The sequence below is a fragment of the Sapajus apella genome, unplaced genomic scaffold, assembly GCF_009761245.1.
Source record: "Sapajus apella isolate SASKATOON/1434 unplaced genomic scaffold, GSC_monkey_1.0 scaffold55, whole genome shotgun sequence".
NCBI lineage: Eukaryota > Metazoa > Chordata > Mammalia > Primates > Cebidae > Sapajus > Sapajus apella.
Window position 1 is genome coordinate 14,255,699 of NW_022436995.1, and position 18,290 is coordinate 14,273,988.

The 18,290-nt window shown below is 39.7% G+C and overlaps 1 protein-coding gene across 5 annotated transcripts in view; it reads right to left on the minus strand.

Annotated features, from left to right (window-relative positions):
- NPTN (neuroplastin) overlaps positions 1-18,290 on the minus strand; it is a 72,043-nt gene that overhangs the window by 36,372 nt on the left and 17,381 nt on the right. For 3 of the 5 annotated variants that reach the window (XM_032244771.1, XM_032244770.1, XM_032244772.1), the window contains exon 2: positions 94-441. The exons of the other annotated variants lie outside the window; for them this stretch is intronic. In XM_032244771.1, the coding sequence (XP_032100662.1) occupies positions 94-441 (348 nt within the window). The remainder of the gene's footprint in view (positions 1-93; positions 442-18,290) is intronic. 5 annotated transcript variants of the gene reach the window in all.

The window sequence follows — 18,290 nt, forward strand, 5'->3', positions numbered from 1 at the left end:
CATACTGGGGAAGAAGGAAGGGAAGCAGAAGGGAAGGGTCATCGGGCCACCTCTAATGACTACAGTACTACTACTGTAGGGTGCTGGACTCACTCTGAAGGACGCTTATGGTGGCCTGGGCTCGAATCCATGTTATGGAGGGGTTTTGCCTCAAGTCATTCCTCTTGGGGTCGTTGCTGGCCCTGCACTCGTAAGTCCCAGAGTCCTCCAAGGTGAGCCGGGTTATTCTCAGCACACTCACGCCGTTTGACCCGTAGGCGGTGTTTACGGTGACACGGCGCTTCCGAGCACCGTCCCACAGCTGTCTGAAAGACTCTGCCCGGTTGACTTCTGCGTACCACCACTGGATCTCTGGCGTGGGACTCCCGACCACGTCACAGTACAGCTCAAAGGCGTCCCCCGTGAGCTTAGTTTCTGACATGGGCGACTTGACAAACCCAGCTAGAGGGAGGGGGAGCAGGAATGCAGTGACAGGCCAATCAGAAAAAAAAAAGAATCAACAGGTGTTAATAGTAATTTAAAGAAAAGAAAAGAAAAAAGCAAATGAGTTGCAAAGAACAAAAAAGGATTCATTTTTAAACTATAAAGAGACAGTATAGCAATTCATACAAGCTTTTAGAAGAAGAACCACACCCTGGGAAGCTTAGGAAGCAAAGGCAGGCTAATTACAAGCTGGGGCAGCCCAGGTGCTGGCCAGGCAGAAGCAAGCCCACTGGAAAGCATTTTAGCAATGGGCCCAGCTGGTAGGAATGAGAAAGCCTCAGGTCTTGGGAAGAGCCTCTTTCCTTAGAACACAAACCATTTATTACACCTTTTCAAACTCAGGCAAGTGATGAAAGATAACCAGAAAAGGCAGTAGTTTTATATGCCAAATCAGGATCTCTCTTTTGGATGGGTAAACGCTTTGTTAGAAATGCAGTGTCTTTTGTATAAGCCTCAACAGGAAGTATTAACTGACCTACCGGTGCCTTCTCTTGGGATTTAAAGTCCAAATTTCAACTGAAAGAGTAGCAAATTTCTCTCTCGCACAGAATTCTATCCCGAGTTCAGATTAGACTTTTGCCACCTCCTATTCTTCCCTGGGACTATGACAAACAAACAACCCAGTTGTCTATACTAGGCAGCCTCTTCCTGAATGCAGACCCTCAGTCTCAGGAGAACAGGACGGTCTGTACTTCACACCACTGTGAGATAGTAATACTTTGTGGGTCAGCTCAGAAGTGGGACCAACAATACCAGCAACCCAACTCATTGCCAGCGAATGGAGGGACTGTGCCCTCCATAACCCCATAGGTCCATTAACTAGAAAAATCTGAAAAGCCATAGTATTTGAAAGGCTCTATATAGTTGAGTTGCCTGGCTTCTAGAAGCCAGCTCAGAAGAATAAGAAATGTACACTGATGAATTAAACTAAACACTAGGGTAAAAGTCAGGCCTCAGCCAACACTATCAGGCATTGCCCAGGAACTAAAGTCGATGTCTACCTCCAATTGCCCATGATTTGCTTGAGATTACACTTCCATAAGACAAGGTGAAAATGGCAGGAAGAGTTAAAAAAAAAAAAAAAAATCCAGGCTTATTTTAAAAACTTGAAGTTAGGTCCATAGGAAACAAAATCTCAGTGCAAGCATACTCTCTCCTACCCTTCCACTCCACCTACGGTTCGTTCAGCATTTCTATCAATTCAGACAGTATCCTAAGGTGTAAGGCAAGAAGCTAAAAGAGGGCATTCTGATTGGCTTGGAAACTTCCCTTGGGAAGCCTGCTGCATGAGCCAAGCCAACCCCTCTACAGTGAGCAGGGAGTGAGGTCAGATCTGCCAACATCAGATTAAGAACATTCCAGAGGAAAGGATGAACTAAATGGAACCGTTTTCCTATAGTCCAGAAGCCAAGGATGTAACAAAGCTAGCTGAAAATGGAGGTTACTAAGTGGAAAAATTCCTGTATACATCCATAGCAGTATTTGCCTTTGGTGATAACCTCACGCCATGGACTACGAACATTAATGGAGGTACTGTATTTGCTCAACTTGAGGCCAAGACCTCCAAATTCATACTAGTCTTTCAATTCCTGATGTTTTTTAGAATCTGGGGAGCACAGGAATGCAGTGATTAACAGGTTTAGACTAAACGTTCTGCCTTTAATATGCCATTTTAAACTACCTCCTTGGATCCAGCATGCATTCCTCATTAGGAAGTATCTACCAGAGGCCCTAAGAAGCCCAATAGATGTCATTCTCAGATGAAGGAGAACTTTTAGAATTACAGAAAGGAGACCCCAAGCCCCTGCATGAAGAACTGAGCTCATTGCCAAATAAAGTGGTATCCAAGGAGCCATGTCTCAGTCTCACAAACTACCACCTGCCCACCTGTCAAAGCCAATGCCAGCTAATATAAAGAAAGAAGTAAAGTAAAGGAAGCTGGTTTCATTCATTTTACTACTGGTTCAATCACCAGAGAAAACTGGGTATCAGTAAATCCCTGAAATGCAGTAAAAGTATTATTCTGTTTTAACCATATTCTTGACCGTAAGTGGTAATCACAAATTATCTTATTATCACATTATCTGTGAACTTGGGGAGTTTCAGCCTCTCAAATGCTGTAATTATGTACTTGATTATGCCCTAGAACTGTTAGTGGATTTCTTTTGTACTTTTTCTCTTCTTCTGTATTGTACTTCAAAGAAGGCCTAAACTTAAGTCTTTTTGTCAATCTGTTGACCATGCTAATGTAAAAAGGGTGTCTGAAAGTATCCTTTCACCAAGAAGCCACCCAATTCCACTGTAACCCCCAAGTCCCAATACCGCACAATTCATAGGTAGCCAATAAATAGTCTGACTGTGATTCCCACTGCACACAACTAAGCGAGTCACCTGGCCTGATCATGCCACCCTAGGCAAGACTTCTTGCTAAGAGGAAGGAATGCTGATCTGAATCAGTTCAATTTTCTACCTGTATCAAGGAAAATGGGACCAAGACAAAAATGTTCTTTGCATTAGTAAATTATATGATGTATGTTTAAACAAACTTTTAAAACACAAGATAAAAAACCCTTTAAAATGCCAACAATGGACATTTTTCTGTGCTCTCTTTGAAGGCCATTCTTATATTATTAGACATATATAGTGACATTTTCTAAGTATGCGTTATATGTTAGGCACTTTATTCATTATCTCATTTACTCCTCACAACAGCTTTATGTGATAAGTGCCATTATAATTCCCTTAAAGATGTGGAATCTAAGGTCCAAAAAAGTTAAATATTTTGCCCACAGTCACAAGCTAATAATGAGAATCTGGCCTGGAATCCAAAGGTGTCCCAAGTGAAGGCATGGTCTCTAAACATTTAACCACAACTGCAGTCAATGTGTCTCACTAGCCTGAAAAGATTTTTGTAGTTACTTAAAAGTTAAAGATATGCTTTGTCACCATTTAGTTTAATAAATAAATAAATAAATAATAATTCTTGGCCAGAAAAAGCTGGGAACCTTTGACCAATTGTGCAACATACTATGACCACTAACTCCTTAAAAGTATAATCTTACTAAGGAACAGAGATAGAGAAGCACTGAGTCAAAGAGTTCCTAAAAGCAACTAGGGGAGGGTGAACAGATAAGAAAAGATGACTCTGAGGCAAGACTGCCTCTGGTTCTGATGATTCCAATGCCCTGCTCTGGAGAAGGCTGGCTTCAGAGAAGGAAGGAATTTATAAGACATTGGAAACATTTATCTGGTGTTGTAGTCAGGAGCCAAATTAATAAAGGGCAGCAGAAATTTTTATAAAACTTTGCAGTTTGCAAAGTGCTTCCACACACATCACATCTCATTTCATTCACACAGTTCCACAAGGTTCTAAGGGCAGGTGAGGAGACAGGTTCACAACTTGCCCAAGATCACTTAGGCAGCTAATCCTGGGCAGGTCTGGGACTAGAACACAGTTCTTCAACTTAGTCTAGGGTTCTTTCCAACAAACTGTGTTGCCTCTAAACAAACTAAGGAATTCCTTGATAGCTGAACACTCATCAAAAACCATGAAAACAAATCTATTTCCCCTCCAAACAGCATGGAAAAGAAAGAAGAGGAAAAGAAAATAATCCTCTTAACACAGTGCTGTGAAATCACATTTAGCAAGGGAAAGTTATTAGCAACCATCCACCTCATTATCCATCCAAAATTAGCTTCAATTCAGGAAAAGAACCAGCACTCAGCAGCAGCAGGAGGTTCAGAGACTGACTCACTGCCTTGCCTTTCATTACTAAGGGTTTTCAAACAAATATGTACCTTCAACAAGAGAGCACACACTGCCTAAAGTTGGGAGGCCAACAGAAGCATCTGTTTTCTCTCTAGGTCAAGGGTCATCCAATATTTTGGAAAAACCCTAAATTTCAGAAAACAACTCCCACCCCACCCTCTTCCCCACCATCGTCTCCACCCACTGTCTTAAGTGACTGGGCTAAGATCTGCAAGAGTTTTCAGGAAGTATTAATATCAGTGCATTCACAGCAACAATGATAAAGGGGGGAACGAAACAGTAATTACTGGCTTTGAGGGAGGAAGAGCCTAGAAGCTGATGTTGGAGTGGGTAGCAGGCAGAGCATTAAAAATGGAGGAAGCAAATCCAGGAGAAGCATAATGAAAAATTGCATAACTGGGGATGGGGGATGGGAGGCAAAGATGACAGCTGGGACTAGCAGCCGGAGAAAAGGAGGAGCTCGCTGGCAGGAAAAACTGGATGTGTAGATATGCAGCAGAGGGTGAGAAGAAAAAGGGAACACAGAAGAGCAAGTTGAGCCCAATCCCAGGAAAACTGCTTTCATATATGCCCTAAGGAAGTAAAAAATGCTAGCCTAGCCCTATATAGGAGGGACTATCATGATTTTTCACAATTACCTCCAGGGCAACCACACAAGAAGAAATCAGACTGACTATCTCTCTCCCTCAGCTGACTACTGCCAAGGCCAGGCCTTTAAGTCTTGCCTGCTTTTGTCACCTTTTCTAAAAACAGCTGTTCCCTTCAAGCCCCCTCAACTTCTAATTCCCTGTGGTTGGCTCATGCTGTTCTCTCCTTCATGCCTCGCAATGAAGAGAAAATGACAGCCAAGGACATAGAGCATTTCTCTCCTCTGCCTGTCTCTCTCTCAAACACAAATTTTTTTTTTTTTTTTTTGAGACGGAGTTTCGCTCTTGTTACCCAGGCTGGAGTGCAATGGCGCGATCTCGGCTCACTGCAACCTCCGCCTCCTGGGTTCAGGCAATTCTCCTGCCTCAGCCTCCTGAGTAGCTGGGATTATAGGCGCGCGCCACCATGCCCAGCTAAATTTTTGTAATTTTAGTAGAGACGGGGTTTCACCATGTTGACCAGGATGGTCTCGATCTCTTGACCTCGTGATCCACCCGCCTCAGCCTCCCAAAGTGCTTGGATTACAGGCGTGAGCCACCACGCCCGGCTCAAACACAAATTTAAATCATCTACCTCAAAATAAAGACTGAGTAAGATCACTGACATCTAAATGTGAATATAGGGACTATGAGTATTTCAAATATCTACAGGACCCTTAACTGCTGTGAGGCTGTCATAGACTTGAGCCTACACAAACTACCGAAGAGTCTGCCCAGCCTTCCTGTTAGTCAAACAGATCATTCATCACTATTCCTTAACACCAAAGGCAGGTCAGAAGTCTGTATGTACTCATTCTATGTGTACTGACCAAGAGTAAGGCAGGCTTGAAGCTCTGGGAGCAGTGGAAATGGAGTAACCTCATTCTCTGCAGCAGGACAAGGTACCATGGATTAGTCTCATCTCTAGGTAAAGATGGCAGGAATTACAAAGCATTTTCCAAATTCAAACCTGCTCCTTCCACAGCTACCTTGATCAGGCAGATATAACAAAAAATTTGGAAATTAAGATCATCCTCATACTAGCTTCTAAACCAAGGTCCACCCTTTATTCTGAAATTATACCATTCAAAATGACCAAAGGCATCTATACTAACCAGCCTTCTGCTTTGGAGAAATAGGGGACTCTAGTACATACCAAGAGAAACTACATAGTTTAGTGATCAAACGCAGCAAACTCTAAAATCAGTTGCCTGGATTCACATAAGGCTCTGTCACTAACTATGACTACCACCAAGTGACCTAACATCTCAGAGCTTCATTTCCCTAATCTGTAAAACGGGGCTAATAATAGCAGCTAGCTCACAGGGTTATTGTGAGGATTATATGAGATAACATGGCTTAAAGCAGTGCCTGACACATAGTAAGCACTCAATAATGTTAGCTATTATTGTATGTCTCCATAGAAATAAGTGCTGCCAGGCGTGGTGGCTCACATCTGTAATCCCAGCACTTTGGGAGGCTGAGGCGGGCAGATCACCTGAGGTCAGGAGTTCAAGACCAGCCTGGCCAACATGGTGAAACCCCGTCTCTACTAACAATACACAAATTAGCTGGGTGTGACGGCGTGCACCTGTAATCCCAGCTACTCAGGAGAATCTCTTGAATCCAGGAGGCAGAGGTTGCAGTGAGCCAAGATCGTGTCCACTGCACTCCAGCCTGGGCAAAACAGCAAAACTCTACCTCAAAAACAAAAAAGGGGGGAAAGAAAAAAAGAAGGCAGGCTAAACAGGCCACAGGCAGCAGCCTGCAGCACTGCTCCACAACAGGCTGGGAAGCAGAACTTCACATCCAAAATGAATGTAACTTAAAATCCAAGTTCTTCAAGAAACAACAAAAAATTAACCTTAACCTTCCAAATAAAAACGGTAACGAGAACAAAAATGTTAGCTGCAGAAGGGAATGAAAAAGAAGGGAATTCTTCATTTCTTTCTATCCTTAGAGCAAACCAGAATGAACAAAGTAATAACAGCAGACACATGTGTGTGGATTCAAGGAATTATCAAGTGTTTTCAGAGTTATAAACCATTACATCAGATATTATGAACAATCTGGGAAGTCCAAGAATAATGAGAATTTTAAAAGGCAGTACAAATTCTCCTTTTCAAAAAAAGTCTTTTAAAGTAGAAAATAAACCTATCAATTATAAATCAGGCTGCTTAACAATATTTGGGAACATACTGGATATTGAGCAGGCCAAATTGTTAATTTATAAAATATAAGAGGGTAGTTATGGAATCTGAGATCATGTCACATTCGCTTAATTCAGCCTAAGAAAGGGTGTCAGCTTTTGAGTCAACATAAATTCTCTTAACTAAAAAGCAGTTTCTTCAAACGGGAATAACGCTACTTACTTTATAGGGTAGTTGTGAAAATCATGTAACATTATGTGTAGGAGTTCTGTAAACTATAAAACTGTGCAAATGTTAAATTACTTTAGGACAGACAAGAAACAAGCATTTGGTATGACTGATCTCCTTCAACAAAAAAAATTTCATTCAGTCCTGTTGCCAATTTCTATTGACAAGCTAAATAAGCATGACCTACTTAGATCTGCGGGTTTAAAAAAAAAAGTCACTGACAAAAAAGAAAAAAATTTAAAGTATGATTTAAAAAAAACAAAAAAACAAAAAAAAAAACATGGGCCGCTCAAGCCTATAATCACAGCACTTTGGGAGGCCAAGGTGGGCAGATCGCCGGAGCCCAGGAGCTTAAGACCGGCCTGGGTAACATAGCAAAAGCCTGTCTCTACAGAAAACTAGCCAGGTGTGGTGGTGCATTTCTATGATTCTAGCTACTCAGGAGGCTAAGGCAGGAGAATCACCTAAGCCCAGGAAGTTGAGGCTGCAGCATGCTGGGGTTACAACATTGCACTCCAGCCTGAACTACAGATGAGACACTGACTGTCTCAACAAACAAACAAACCCCCCAAAAAAACAAAAAACAAAAAACAAACAAACAAAAAAACTATGGGTCTCACTCATCTCAGAAAAATACAACCGAAGTTTTGCATGTTTCAAGGGTGTTCCAGACCCTGAGTCTACATTGTACTACTGTTAGATGAGTGAACAGTTAAAAGTCTATTAAGATGAGAGCTCACCTTGCAGGGAAATGAGCCATGGTTTAGAACACTTGGGATGAATTTTTCAATTTCTTCAACCTCAGTTTCCTCATCTGAAAAAGGGGGACAATGATTCCTATCTTCTTCATAAGGTCATGGCAAGATTCACAGGAACAATGTATGTAAAATTACTTTGTAACCTGTAAAGCTATAAATGTAATAACACGTCAGTTTTATGCAAGCATTCTACTCTATTAGGCAAAGAATGATCTAAAGCCGGGTGTAGTGGCTCATGCCTGTAATTCCAACACCAATCTGGACAACATGGTGAAACCCTGTCTCTACAAAAAATAGCTGAGAATGGTGGCATGCACCTCTAGTCTCAGCCACTTGGGAGGCTGAGGTGGGAGGATCAATTGAGCCTTGGAGGTTGAGGCTGCAGTGAGCTATGATCATGCCACTGTACTCCAGCCTGGTAACAGGGTGGAGACCCTGTCTCAAGGGAGTAGAAAAAAAAAGAATGATCTAAACCAGTCCTGGGTGTTCTGTCGACATATCTCAAAGCAGTGTGGAAGAAACTTGGGGACATGGTTCAGACACACCCATGAGGGAGGAGGTTGTCTATCAGACTAAGTTTTTCCAATCTTTCCATTTTCCAAAAGAAAAAAGCATTGCAAACCACTGATCCAGAGAATTAACATGTTTCAAATAGAGAGTGACATTAAATGAGGTAAGGTTGCCAGAAATTAATAAAAATGATTTAGAATAAATTCTGGTTAAAAAAAAATCTTATAAAAATAGAACCTGATATCAGACCTGAGAAACAGAAAGAATTGAAAAATGTTAAAAGCAAAGAGAAGAATCAGCTCAGAATTGAACCCCTCTTACATTTCTTCTGTACATCTGTCTTCCAAGAGTCATGCCTATGATCTTGAATATCTTCACATGGACTCTAACAGACTGAAAGCTCTGCTTTATGTATTTACCAGAAAATACTATGCCATTGCACAGTGGCTCATGCCTGTAATCCCACCTACTCAGGAGGCTGAGGCACGAGAATCACTTGAACCCAGGATGTGGAGGTTGCAGTGAGCAAAGATCATACCATTGCACTCCAGCCTGGGAGACAGGGGAAGCCTCCAATTCCAAAAAAAAAAAAAAAAGAAAGAAAGAAAATGCTAGCCACTCAGTCTAGGCTTTTACAGTACTCAGGTAAACAGCTTCATTATCAAAGGCACTGCTGGAGACTAACAACATTTCTTCTTCACCCCAGGGAGGAAAAAGGCATTTAATTTACTCTCCAGTCAGATCCAAGAAAGTGAGGCTAAATACAATAAATCAGGGCCCATTTTGACTTTTACATCAAAATGACCATGACTTCTTTTAAAACTAAGGATGTGTCCATCCAAGGAGAAAAATGCAGTAGCCACAAACTACTGTCAAGCTAGTCTTTTCAGGGGAATTTTAGGTAATTTACTTCCTAACTTCACAAACAGTACTCTAACTGCTGGTCCACAAGAGAAAAAGCTAGCTTTGCTAGCCATTAAAAACCAGGAATGTCTCATGCAGCGGAAACAGAAAAATGCACACGAATAAGCTGTATTTTAAAGAGAGTTCTTAATGAAAGGTCTGGTTCAACTGTGTAAGTGAAACTTACATGTTTAAGCAAATACTCATAAAAGCTCTCTTATACCAAGAGATTGTCAAAAGTAGCTATAGGCAGACCTAGAACTACACCCAAAATGGAGCTTTGGGGCCAAAACCCATTTTCATTAATTTTAAAGTATCAGTTACAAAACATTTTAAGAGCGTACTTCATTCAACTGAATGAAGTTGAATGAAACCCATCTCTCTCCCCACTGCAGAATCTCATGGCAGTGGTCTGGTCCCTACACCTATCATAATGATCTGACTAAAGTCCTTACTATGCTTTAATAAATACCATTTTTTTCTTTAACAAGTTGAATAAATCATTCTCAAAAGCCACAAGGTAATTACTGCTCAAAAGCTAATGTTTGCCAATTATTTTTTCTGTGAAAAGCGCCTGTCTATAATTTCAGTGTAACTTCTGATAATAAACTTACTTTCTGTCTCTGACAACACAATAACAATCAGGACTTAAATGTTAAGACAACACAATTTATCTCATTCTTCCATCATCATATATCCCATGAGTATGATAATGAACACAGCAGTCCAAGATGATAGTCTAAGTATAATCCAGAAGACAGCTTAATGAAGTAGTAAGCTACCTCACCCCACTTTTTTAAACAGTCATTCCCAGAAACCAGAGTCAAAAACTCTGCCCAGAGGGAAATTCAAGTTTTGAATCACATCTCAGGATGTTAGGGTGTAGAGTCCTAGTCTTCCCAGCTAATGAACTATTAATATTTCCAAAGCATAAACAGCTAATAGCAGAAATCACACTCAGGTGACAAGATTCTAAAGCAGCAATTCTTAAAGTTTACCATGCTGCAGAATCATTTGGAGGGCCTGTTAGAACACAGAGTGCTGGGCCCCATCCCAAGTCTCTGATTCAGCAGATCCAAAGTGAGGCCTGAGACTGAACTTAGAACAAGTTCTCAGGTGATGCTCCCGCTGCTGCTCCAGGGACCGCACTCTGACAACGTCTTGGAGAATCTGAAATTGTGCAAATTTTGTGCATATTTTCAGCTTGTTTAAATGAAAGAAAAGGGCATGTAAGAGCCACGCAGATGTTTCTTAAATCATATAGACTCTCTCATCAGCTGAATCTGTGATCCATGGCCAAAAGTAGTACAGTAGCAAAAATAGTTGCTAAAAAAAACTGTCTCACTATTTTCAAAACAATGACTTTTACCTTGGATTTGCTCAGTTTTCCAGTGTGTACATTGAGAGGATGCTTTCAATTTACCATTTATTGAGGTCCAGTTTACCAAGCACTGTGCACAGAGAATTAAACTTTGTTCCTAAATGGATTTCAACCTTGCAAGACACAAGACGAATAATCAAAATACAATACCACTGATAACAGCACTTCTGTAACAGGTATGTACATCAGGAACATACATGAAAAATAATTCTGTTGGGGGAGTGGACTAATGTATACCTAGAAAGCTTATGCATTAAAATCTAGTCTTGTCAGTTGAGGGGAGAGATGGTCTTGTTCTAGGCAAGAGGAAACACCATGAGCACAGTACAACAAATAGTAGGAATAAGTTCTAGATAAAGGTGAAAAAATTCAACATTTTTTGAGTGCTATGTCAAGCACCTAAGTGCTCATGCTATTGAGAAAAATCGGGCAGATGATATCCTTCACACCTCACAACATAGGGAGAATGACAGGTATCCTGTAAGCTATGGAGAGCATATTCTTTCCATAGAACAAGGGTATGACTGCTCTGACTGGTGGCAGCACAAAGGCTGTCAGAAATAAGGAAGTCAAGAAGGAGTCTGGAAGTACCTTCAATAATTCAAATGAAAAATGAGTCTGAACAAATTAAGAGTGGCTGTGGGAATGATGAGAAGGTAACAGACATGAGAAATGTTTACAAGCTAGAATCAAGTGAACTTGTTGATGTGGGGTAGACAGTGATACTATAAATGTAATAAGGGAGAGCAGGCTGAGTTGGCTTTAAAGACATCTGGAGATGTCCAGATCTGAGGTGCAGGAGAGAAATGGAGGCTGGAAATATGTACTTAGGAATCATCAGCTTATGGACATTGAAGCCATGGGAGGAGATGAGCTCACTCAGGAAGGATGAAAAAGAGACTGAGAATGGAACTTTATACATAATTATACTTCCTTCCAAATGATTTACCACTGAATGCAATGCATTTTTACTAGGATAAAATACCCCAAGTTAGGAACGAATTCCCTTCCCATATCTAGACAACACTTTTAATAATGTCTAGTAAATATTTTACTATTTTGCTTCAGAAAACTTAAAACTCCACGTCAATGACTCAGACATAAGGCACAGTATCCATACCAGAAGGTCCCAAAGAAGCATTAGACTTCGCTGAGTGTGTAATGCTATTAGCCTTTACAAAGAATCCTTAACTTCTGAGAAAACAGTATCCATATGGTTCCAAAGATTACCTTTGGAAATGTTTTTCCCCTTGTTTTTTATATGACACATAATTGTATATATTTATATGACACAAAATTGTATATGTTTATGGGGAACAGAGTGACGTTTCAATATATATACAATGTATAATGATCAGATTGGGGTAATAGCATGTCCATCATCTCAGACATTTATCATTTGTGTCATGAACATTCAGTATTTTCTATTTAGCAATATGAAAATACGTATTACTATTTTTTTTTTTTTTTTTTGAGACGTAGTTTCACTCATGTTACCCAGGCTGGAGTGCAATGGTGTGATCTCGGCTCACCGCAACCTCCGCCTCCTGGGTTCAGGCAATTCTCCTGCCTCAGCCTCCTGAGTAGCTGGGATTACAGGCACGCGCCACCATGCCCAGCTAATTTTTTGTATTTTTAGTAGAGATGGGGTTTCACCATGTTGACCAGGATGGTCTCGATCTCTTGACCTACATCTAGTATTTTCTAGCTACAAAACACTAGAACTTATTCCTCCTATCTAGCTGTAATTTTGTGTCCTTAAACAAATCCCTCCCTTTTCCTTTCTTCCCCCACCTTCCTGTTCTACTTTTTACTTTTTCTTTTTTAGAGACAGGGTCTCGCTCTTGCCATGCAGGCTGGCGTGCAGTGGTATGATCATAGCTCACGGTATACTCGAACTCCTGGGCTCAAGCAATCCTCCCACCTCGCCCTCTAGAGTAGCTAGGACTAAAGGTGTGTGCCACCCCACCCAGCTAAGTTTTTCAGTTTTTTGTAGAGATGGTTTGTTGTTGTTGTTGTAGTTTTGTAGAGTATGCTGGTCTCAAACTTCTGGCCTCAAGTTATCTTCCTGCCTTGCCTCCCAAAGTACTGGGATGACAGGCATGAGCCACTGCACTGGCCTACTTTTAACTTCTATGAGATCAACTTTTTTTAGCTCCTGCATATGAGTGAGAACATGTACTGTTTAAATTACCGTTCCTGGGTTATTTCACTTAACATGGAATGCTTTTTATGGAGAAAAAACTAACATATGATCCCAACCAAATTTCCTCAACTTTTAAAAAGGAAAACATGGAATCTCAGCCTAAAGCCCAAAGCTTAACCAACTCCCACTCTGCAGTAAAGACTACTGAAAAGAAACAAAGCCAATATGCCATAGACCAGTTATTCCAGAGAAAATATTAATAGAAATAGTAACCCCTATTTTAGACTGTGATAAAAGTTCATCAAGTATTACAATGCTTATGCCCCTTTTCCTACCTTCTGGCCCTCTCAAATATTTCTGTAAAGATTAAACAAATATGATTTTGGAAAATAAGGATATAACAGTGATACACAGACAAGTGAACAAGAGACTCTTCAATTCCACAATGGCATGAAATGGGAAAAATTTTCCCCCTCTCAGCCCCAGTGGTTTCTCAATAAAAAAAAGAAAAACTGAAGATGCTCAGCAGAACTTTACTGAGTCTTATTTTGAATCTTGAAAAATGAGGAGACAAATTTGACTCCGTTACATATGGACCATATGGACAATGTGCTGAGACTGCAAACATTCCCACTACTTAAGTTGTGATAGTAGCAAAAATTATTTATACAGTTACATGGAGCAAGAGTCCAAAGAATATTTGATATTTGGTATGACACAATTTATGAAGATCCTGTGTTTGTCCCTGAATTCACAACAACTCATGCAATTATTGTTCATTCAGGAACATGGGGAAAATCACTCTTAAAGTAATAAGCAATTTCACTCCCATTAAATGCGAATCTATCACATATTCAACCCACTGTTAAAACATTAAAAGATCCCACTTGTGGAATTTAGTATGCCAATCTTGAAACAGGCTATCAAGAGCAATTTCTTTAAATGTGCTCACAAACAGTAAAATGCTAAAAAAAAAAAAAAAAAAATTCAATGCCATTTTATGCTTTAAGAAAAAAAAAAAACAACAACCAACTCTCAAGCCATGAAAAGACATGGAGACACCTCAAATGCACATTACTAAGTGAAAGAAGCCAATCTGAAAAGGGTACACAGTATGATTCCAATTACACATACGACATTCTGAAAAAGGCAAAACTATGGAGACAATAAAAAGATCAGTGGTCCCAGGAGTTAAGAGGGAAGGAGGGATGAATAGGTGGCACACAGGGGATTTTTAGGACAGTGAAACTATTCTGTATAACACTATAATAAGGAGCACATGTAGTTACATTATTTGTCAAAACTCATAGTATGCACAACATCAAGAATGAACCCTAAACACAAAGTCCTCAACTATAGACTTTCAGTGATAATGATATGTCAATGTAGGTTCAGCTGTAACAAATGTACTACTCTGGTGGGGATTTGATAGTGGGGGAGGCTATGTGTGTGGGGACAGGGCAGGGGGTACATGGGAACTCTCTGTACTTCCTGCTCAATTTTGCTGTGAACCTAAAATTGTTCTAAAAATGCAGTCTACTTTTTAAAATTAGAAGTATCAACTGAAAAACACTTATAATCATGTACTGAGGTTTACTTGCACTTGAGACTGAGCATTTCTGATTGCAGATAAATTTTAAAAATGATACATAAATGCAGAGCTACTTTTGAGCAATCAGAAATCACTTCTGCCCAGACAAGCTAGTAATGTTCACCTATCCTGTGTTTCTGATGCAAGCACAGAAAACATGAGACATGTTGGGCAAAGAGGCTCACTCTTGTAATCCCAACACTGGAAGACCAAGGCAAGAGGATCACTTGAGCCCAGGAGTTCAAGGCCAGCCTGGGTAACATAGGGAGACCCTGTCTCTTATACAAATTTAAAGAATTAGCTAGGCAAGGCGGTGTGCACCTGTAGTCCCAGCTACTCAAGAGGCTGAGATGGGAAGAACACTTGGGCCCAGGAGGTCGAAGCCGCAATAAACCATGATCATACCACTTAACTCTAGCCTAGGCACACAGAGTGAAGTCCTGTCTCCAAAAAAAAAGGAAAGAAAAGAAAACATGGGACTCTTAAACCTTAAGATCAGACTTCCTCTAGGCTATCTTAATTAACGCCCTCCTAACTCCACTAAACAGAAATCTCCCATCGTAGGGAAAAGAATGTTATAGGAAGAAATCTCCTAAACTTTCATCACATTAAATACCCAGGAGCATATATCACACTTATGGGGAAGGTAACCATATAATTTGTCACCTAAACCTGAATACTTTTGAGAGTGAAAAGGGTGCTGTTAATGATTCTGACATCGCAACAGGCACAAACTGAGAATTATGGTTACTCAACTTACAGGGAACCTGGAGGATGTATTATATAAGATTAAGTAATCAGAGTGAAGATATCCCAGAATAAAATTCTAGATTAATAAACTTCCAATTCTAAATACAGTATACTTTTGATTTATCAACTTTCCCCAAAACTTTGAACAATAATTTTCCAAGAATCCCTTTGATTATTAAATATCCGTGTCTCAGATCCCTCACAGCACCTCCAAAATTCCTTTTATTTTTCTCTACTAAAATTACAAATCTTCCACCTTATTATCCTACATTCAATATTAATTGGTAACTATACCACCCTTGGCTGAAATAATTTTCCCATTAACCAGAACCTATGGTCTTACTGTGAAGTACACAATGCAAGACCCTATTACTCCAAAAGAAGAAATGCCTCTCTTAATTTTAAATGGTAGTATACAAAGATCAATGAACCCTAATATTTACAAAAGGCAGTTCTCCACTTAGTAATTTCATAGTATTATCATATTTATTAAAATCATAAACTCTGGTTAAAAAAAATAGACCAAGATAGTCAGCTAGCACTGACTCTCTAGAATTTATTATCCTATACTCTCTAACAGTGTCACAGAAACCAATACAAAGCTACATGGTAACAAAATGTTGGACATACTTCTTTTTTTGTGAGACAGTCTCACTCTGTTGCCCAAGATGGAGTGCAGTGGCTCGATCTTAGCTAACTGCAACCTCTGCCTCCCAGGTTCAAGCAATTCTCCTGCCTCAGTCTCCCAAGTAGCTGCGGTTACAGGTGCCCGCCACCATACCTGGCTAATTTTTGCATTTTTAGTACAGACAGAGTTTTGCCATGTTGGTCAGGCTGGTCTTGAACTCTTGACCTCAAGCGATCCACCCACCTCAGCCACCCAAAGTGTGGGGATTACAGGTGTGAGCCACATATCAATCTAAATTTGGACTTTTTAAAAGGTATATTTAGGATGGGTGTGGTGGCTCACACCTGTAACCCCCACACTTTGGGAGGCTGAGGCAGGCAGCACTTGGGTTTAAGAACTAAAGACCAGCCTAGATAACATAACAAAACGTCATCTCTACAAAAACATACAAAAAAAAAAAAAAATTAGCTGGGAATGGTGGTCCACACCTACAGTCCCAGCTACTTAGGAGGCTAAGGTTGGAGGATCACTTGAGCCTGGGAGGTGGAAGTTGCAGTGAGCTGAGACTTCACCACTGCACTCCAGTCTGGGCAACAGAAGGACAGCCTGTCTAAAAAAAAATAAATAAAAGCAGATTTATAGAAATCATTCCATTTAATAAATATATACATATATATTAAAACCTGAAACCTCAGTGCCCTTGTGCATATAGTCAGAAGACTGGAATGGACAATTTCTAAGGTCCTTACAGCTTTAATGTTCTGCAGATCTATGTACTTGCAGATGTAATTGATGAATCAATTCAAATGTCATATTCTATGACTCCACAAAGATGCATAAGGTAAAAAGAAGGAATATATGTTAATACATTATAAATTATTTGGAACTAGGATATGTCTCTAATTTTGTTTCCCCACAGTGACTTGCTGCACACATTACACTCACTATTTGTTAAAAGGTGAGCAATAAGATTCTTATTAATGAAGAATTAAGAATAAAATCCTTTCATTAAATTTCAACCTATTAAAAACTTAAAATGTACTAGTCACATTAATAAACAGTATAATAAACGAAACCACCTTTCTTTGATTAGGGGAGTTTTTCTTAGAAAGGCTGCCATCGGAGCCGCCGTTCTTACTTTCAACAGAATCTTATGAATACATTCTATGGTATATTTGAATTTACCACAGATGCCTTAGAAGTTACCTTTTATTTTAAAAAAATAAAATCCCTGATGTCAGTTTTCTAACAAGCAAGGGAATAAATCTGAGTTTAAAATAGATTTCTTATTTGAGTTTTTACTTTACAGTTAGACTTCAACTAAAGCTCTGTTTTCCAAATTAGGTAGTGATGCTGCCCATCACTAAGTCTAATAGAGATGGAGGTTCATAGTCTCTGGGAAACTCCTAGCATCAAAAACAAACAGCCTAAAAATGTTTTCTTTTAAAAAAGATAATCTTGAAGAAAACCATGATGAGCCAGGGACGCAAAGGTAGTAGGACATTTTCTAACTATTCTTAAAAAAATACAAAAGAATATTTCAAAAAGATTACTGAGCACATAACTAATGCCTCCAAAAGCAAATTCATTACAATAGCAGCTAGCCTTTATTGATAATTTATGTGTCAAACATAATGCAAAGTATATCATAATTTAATTTGCCACATAATGATACAGTCTACCTCTTAACATTGCTTTTGCCATTCTACACATAGTACAGAGGCAGGATGCACACCTCAGCAGTATAATTCCAGAGCTTGCAACCACTACACTATATTGCCTCACTGACAGCAATGCTTTTACTATGAACGATCAGAAGTAATAGCCTATATACATTATCTAACCCAAACACATTGTATCTTAGCATGACTGGTACACAGTGAGTTCTACTTCTTTGTCACCAAAGTTAACAGTTAAGGCCTTTATCACTACACTTTCACCCCAGTCTGAATTACCGATACAAAAAGTCTATGCGGGTCTATGAGTTTAAAAGGTATTTGGCATAACTAAGACCCATTTTTAAAAGCTGATGTTCCTAACGAATAAACTGGAACTTAGTAGTACATTTCCAGTTCTTACTGGCAAATCTCCAAGGTGGTTACTAAAATGACACACCCCTAAGATTTTCTTCCCACCAAGAAGAGATGAAAATAGCAGCTTCAGCCTCTTTCCAAGCAGAAACTTAACAGCGCGTTTCTGCACTCTATCATGTATATATACCTGGGTTTCAAAACTCGGGTAAATGACAGGTAGCTCTTTCTTCCCCAGAGGTTGGCAAGCCTTGTAATAAAAATTATTTTACTGAATCCATTTTGCATAGGGTAATTATCTTTGTGCTTTTTTTTTTTTTTTTTTTTGAGACAGAGT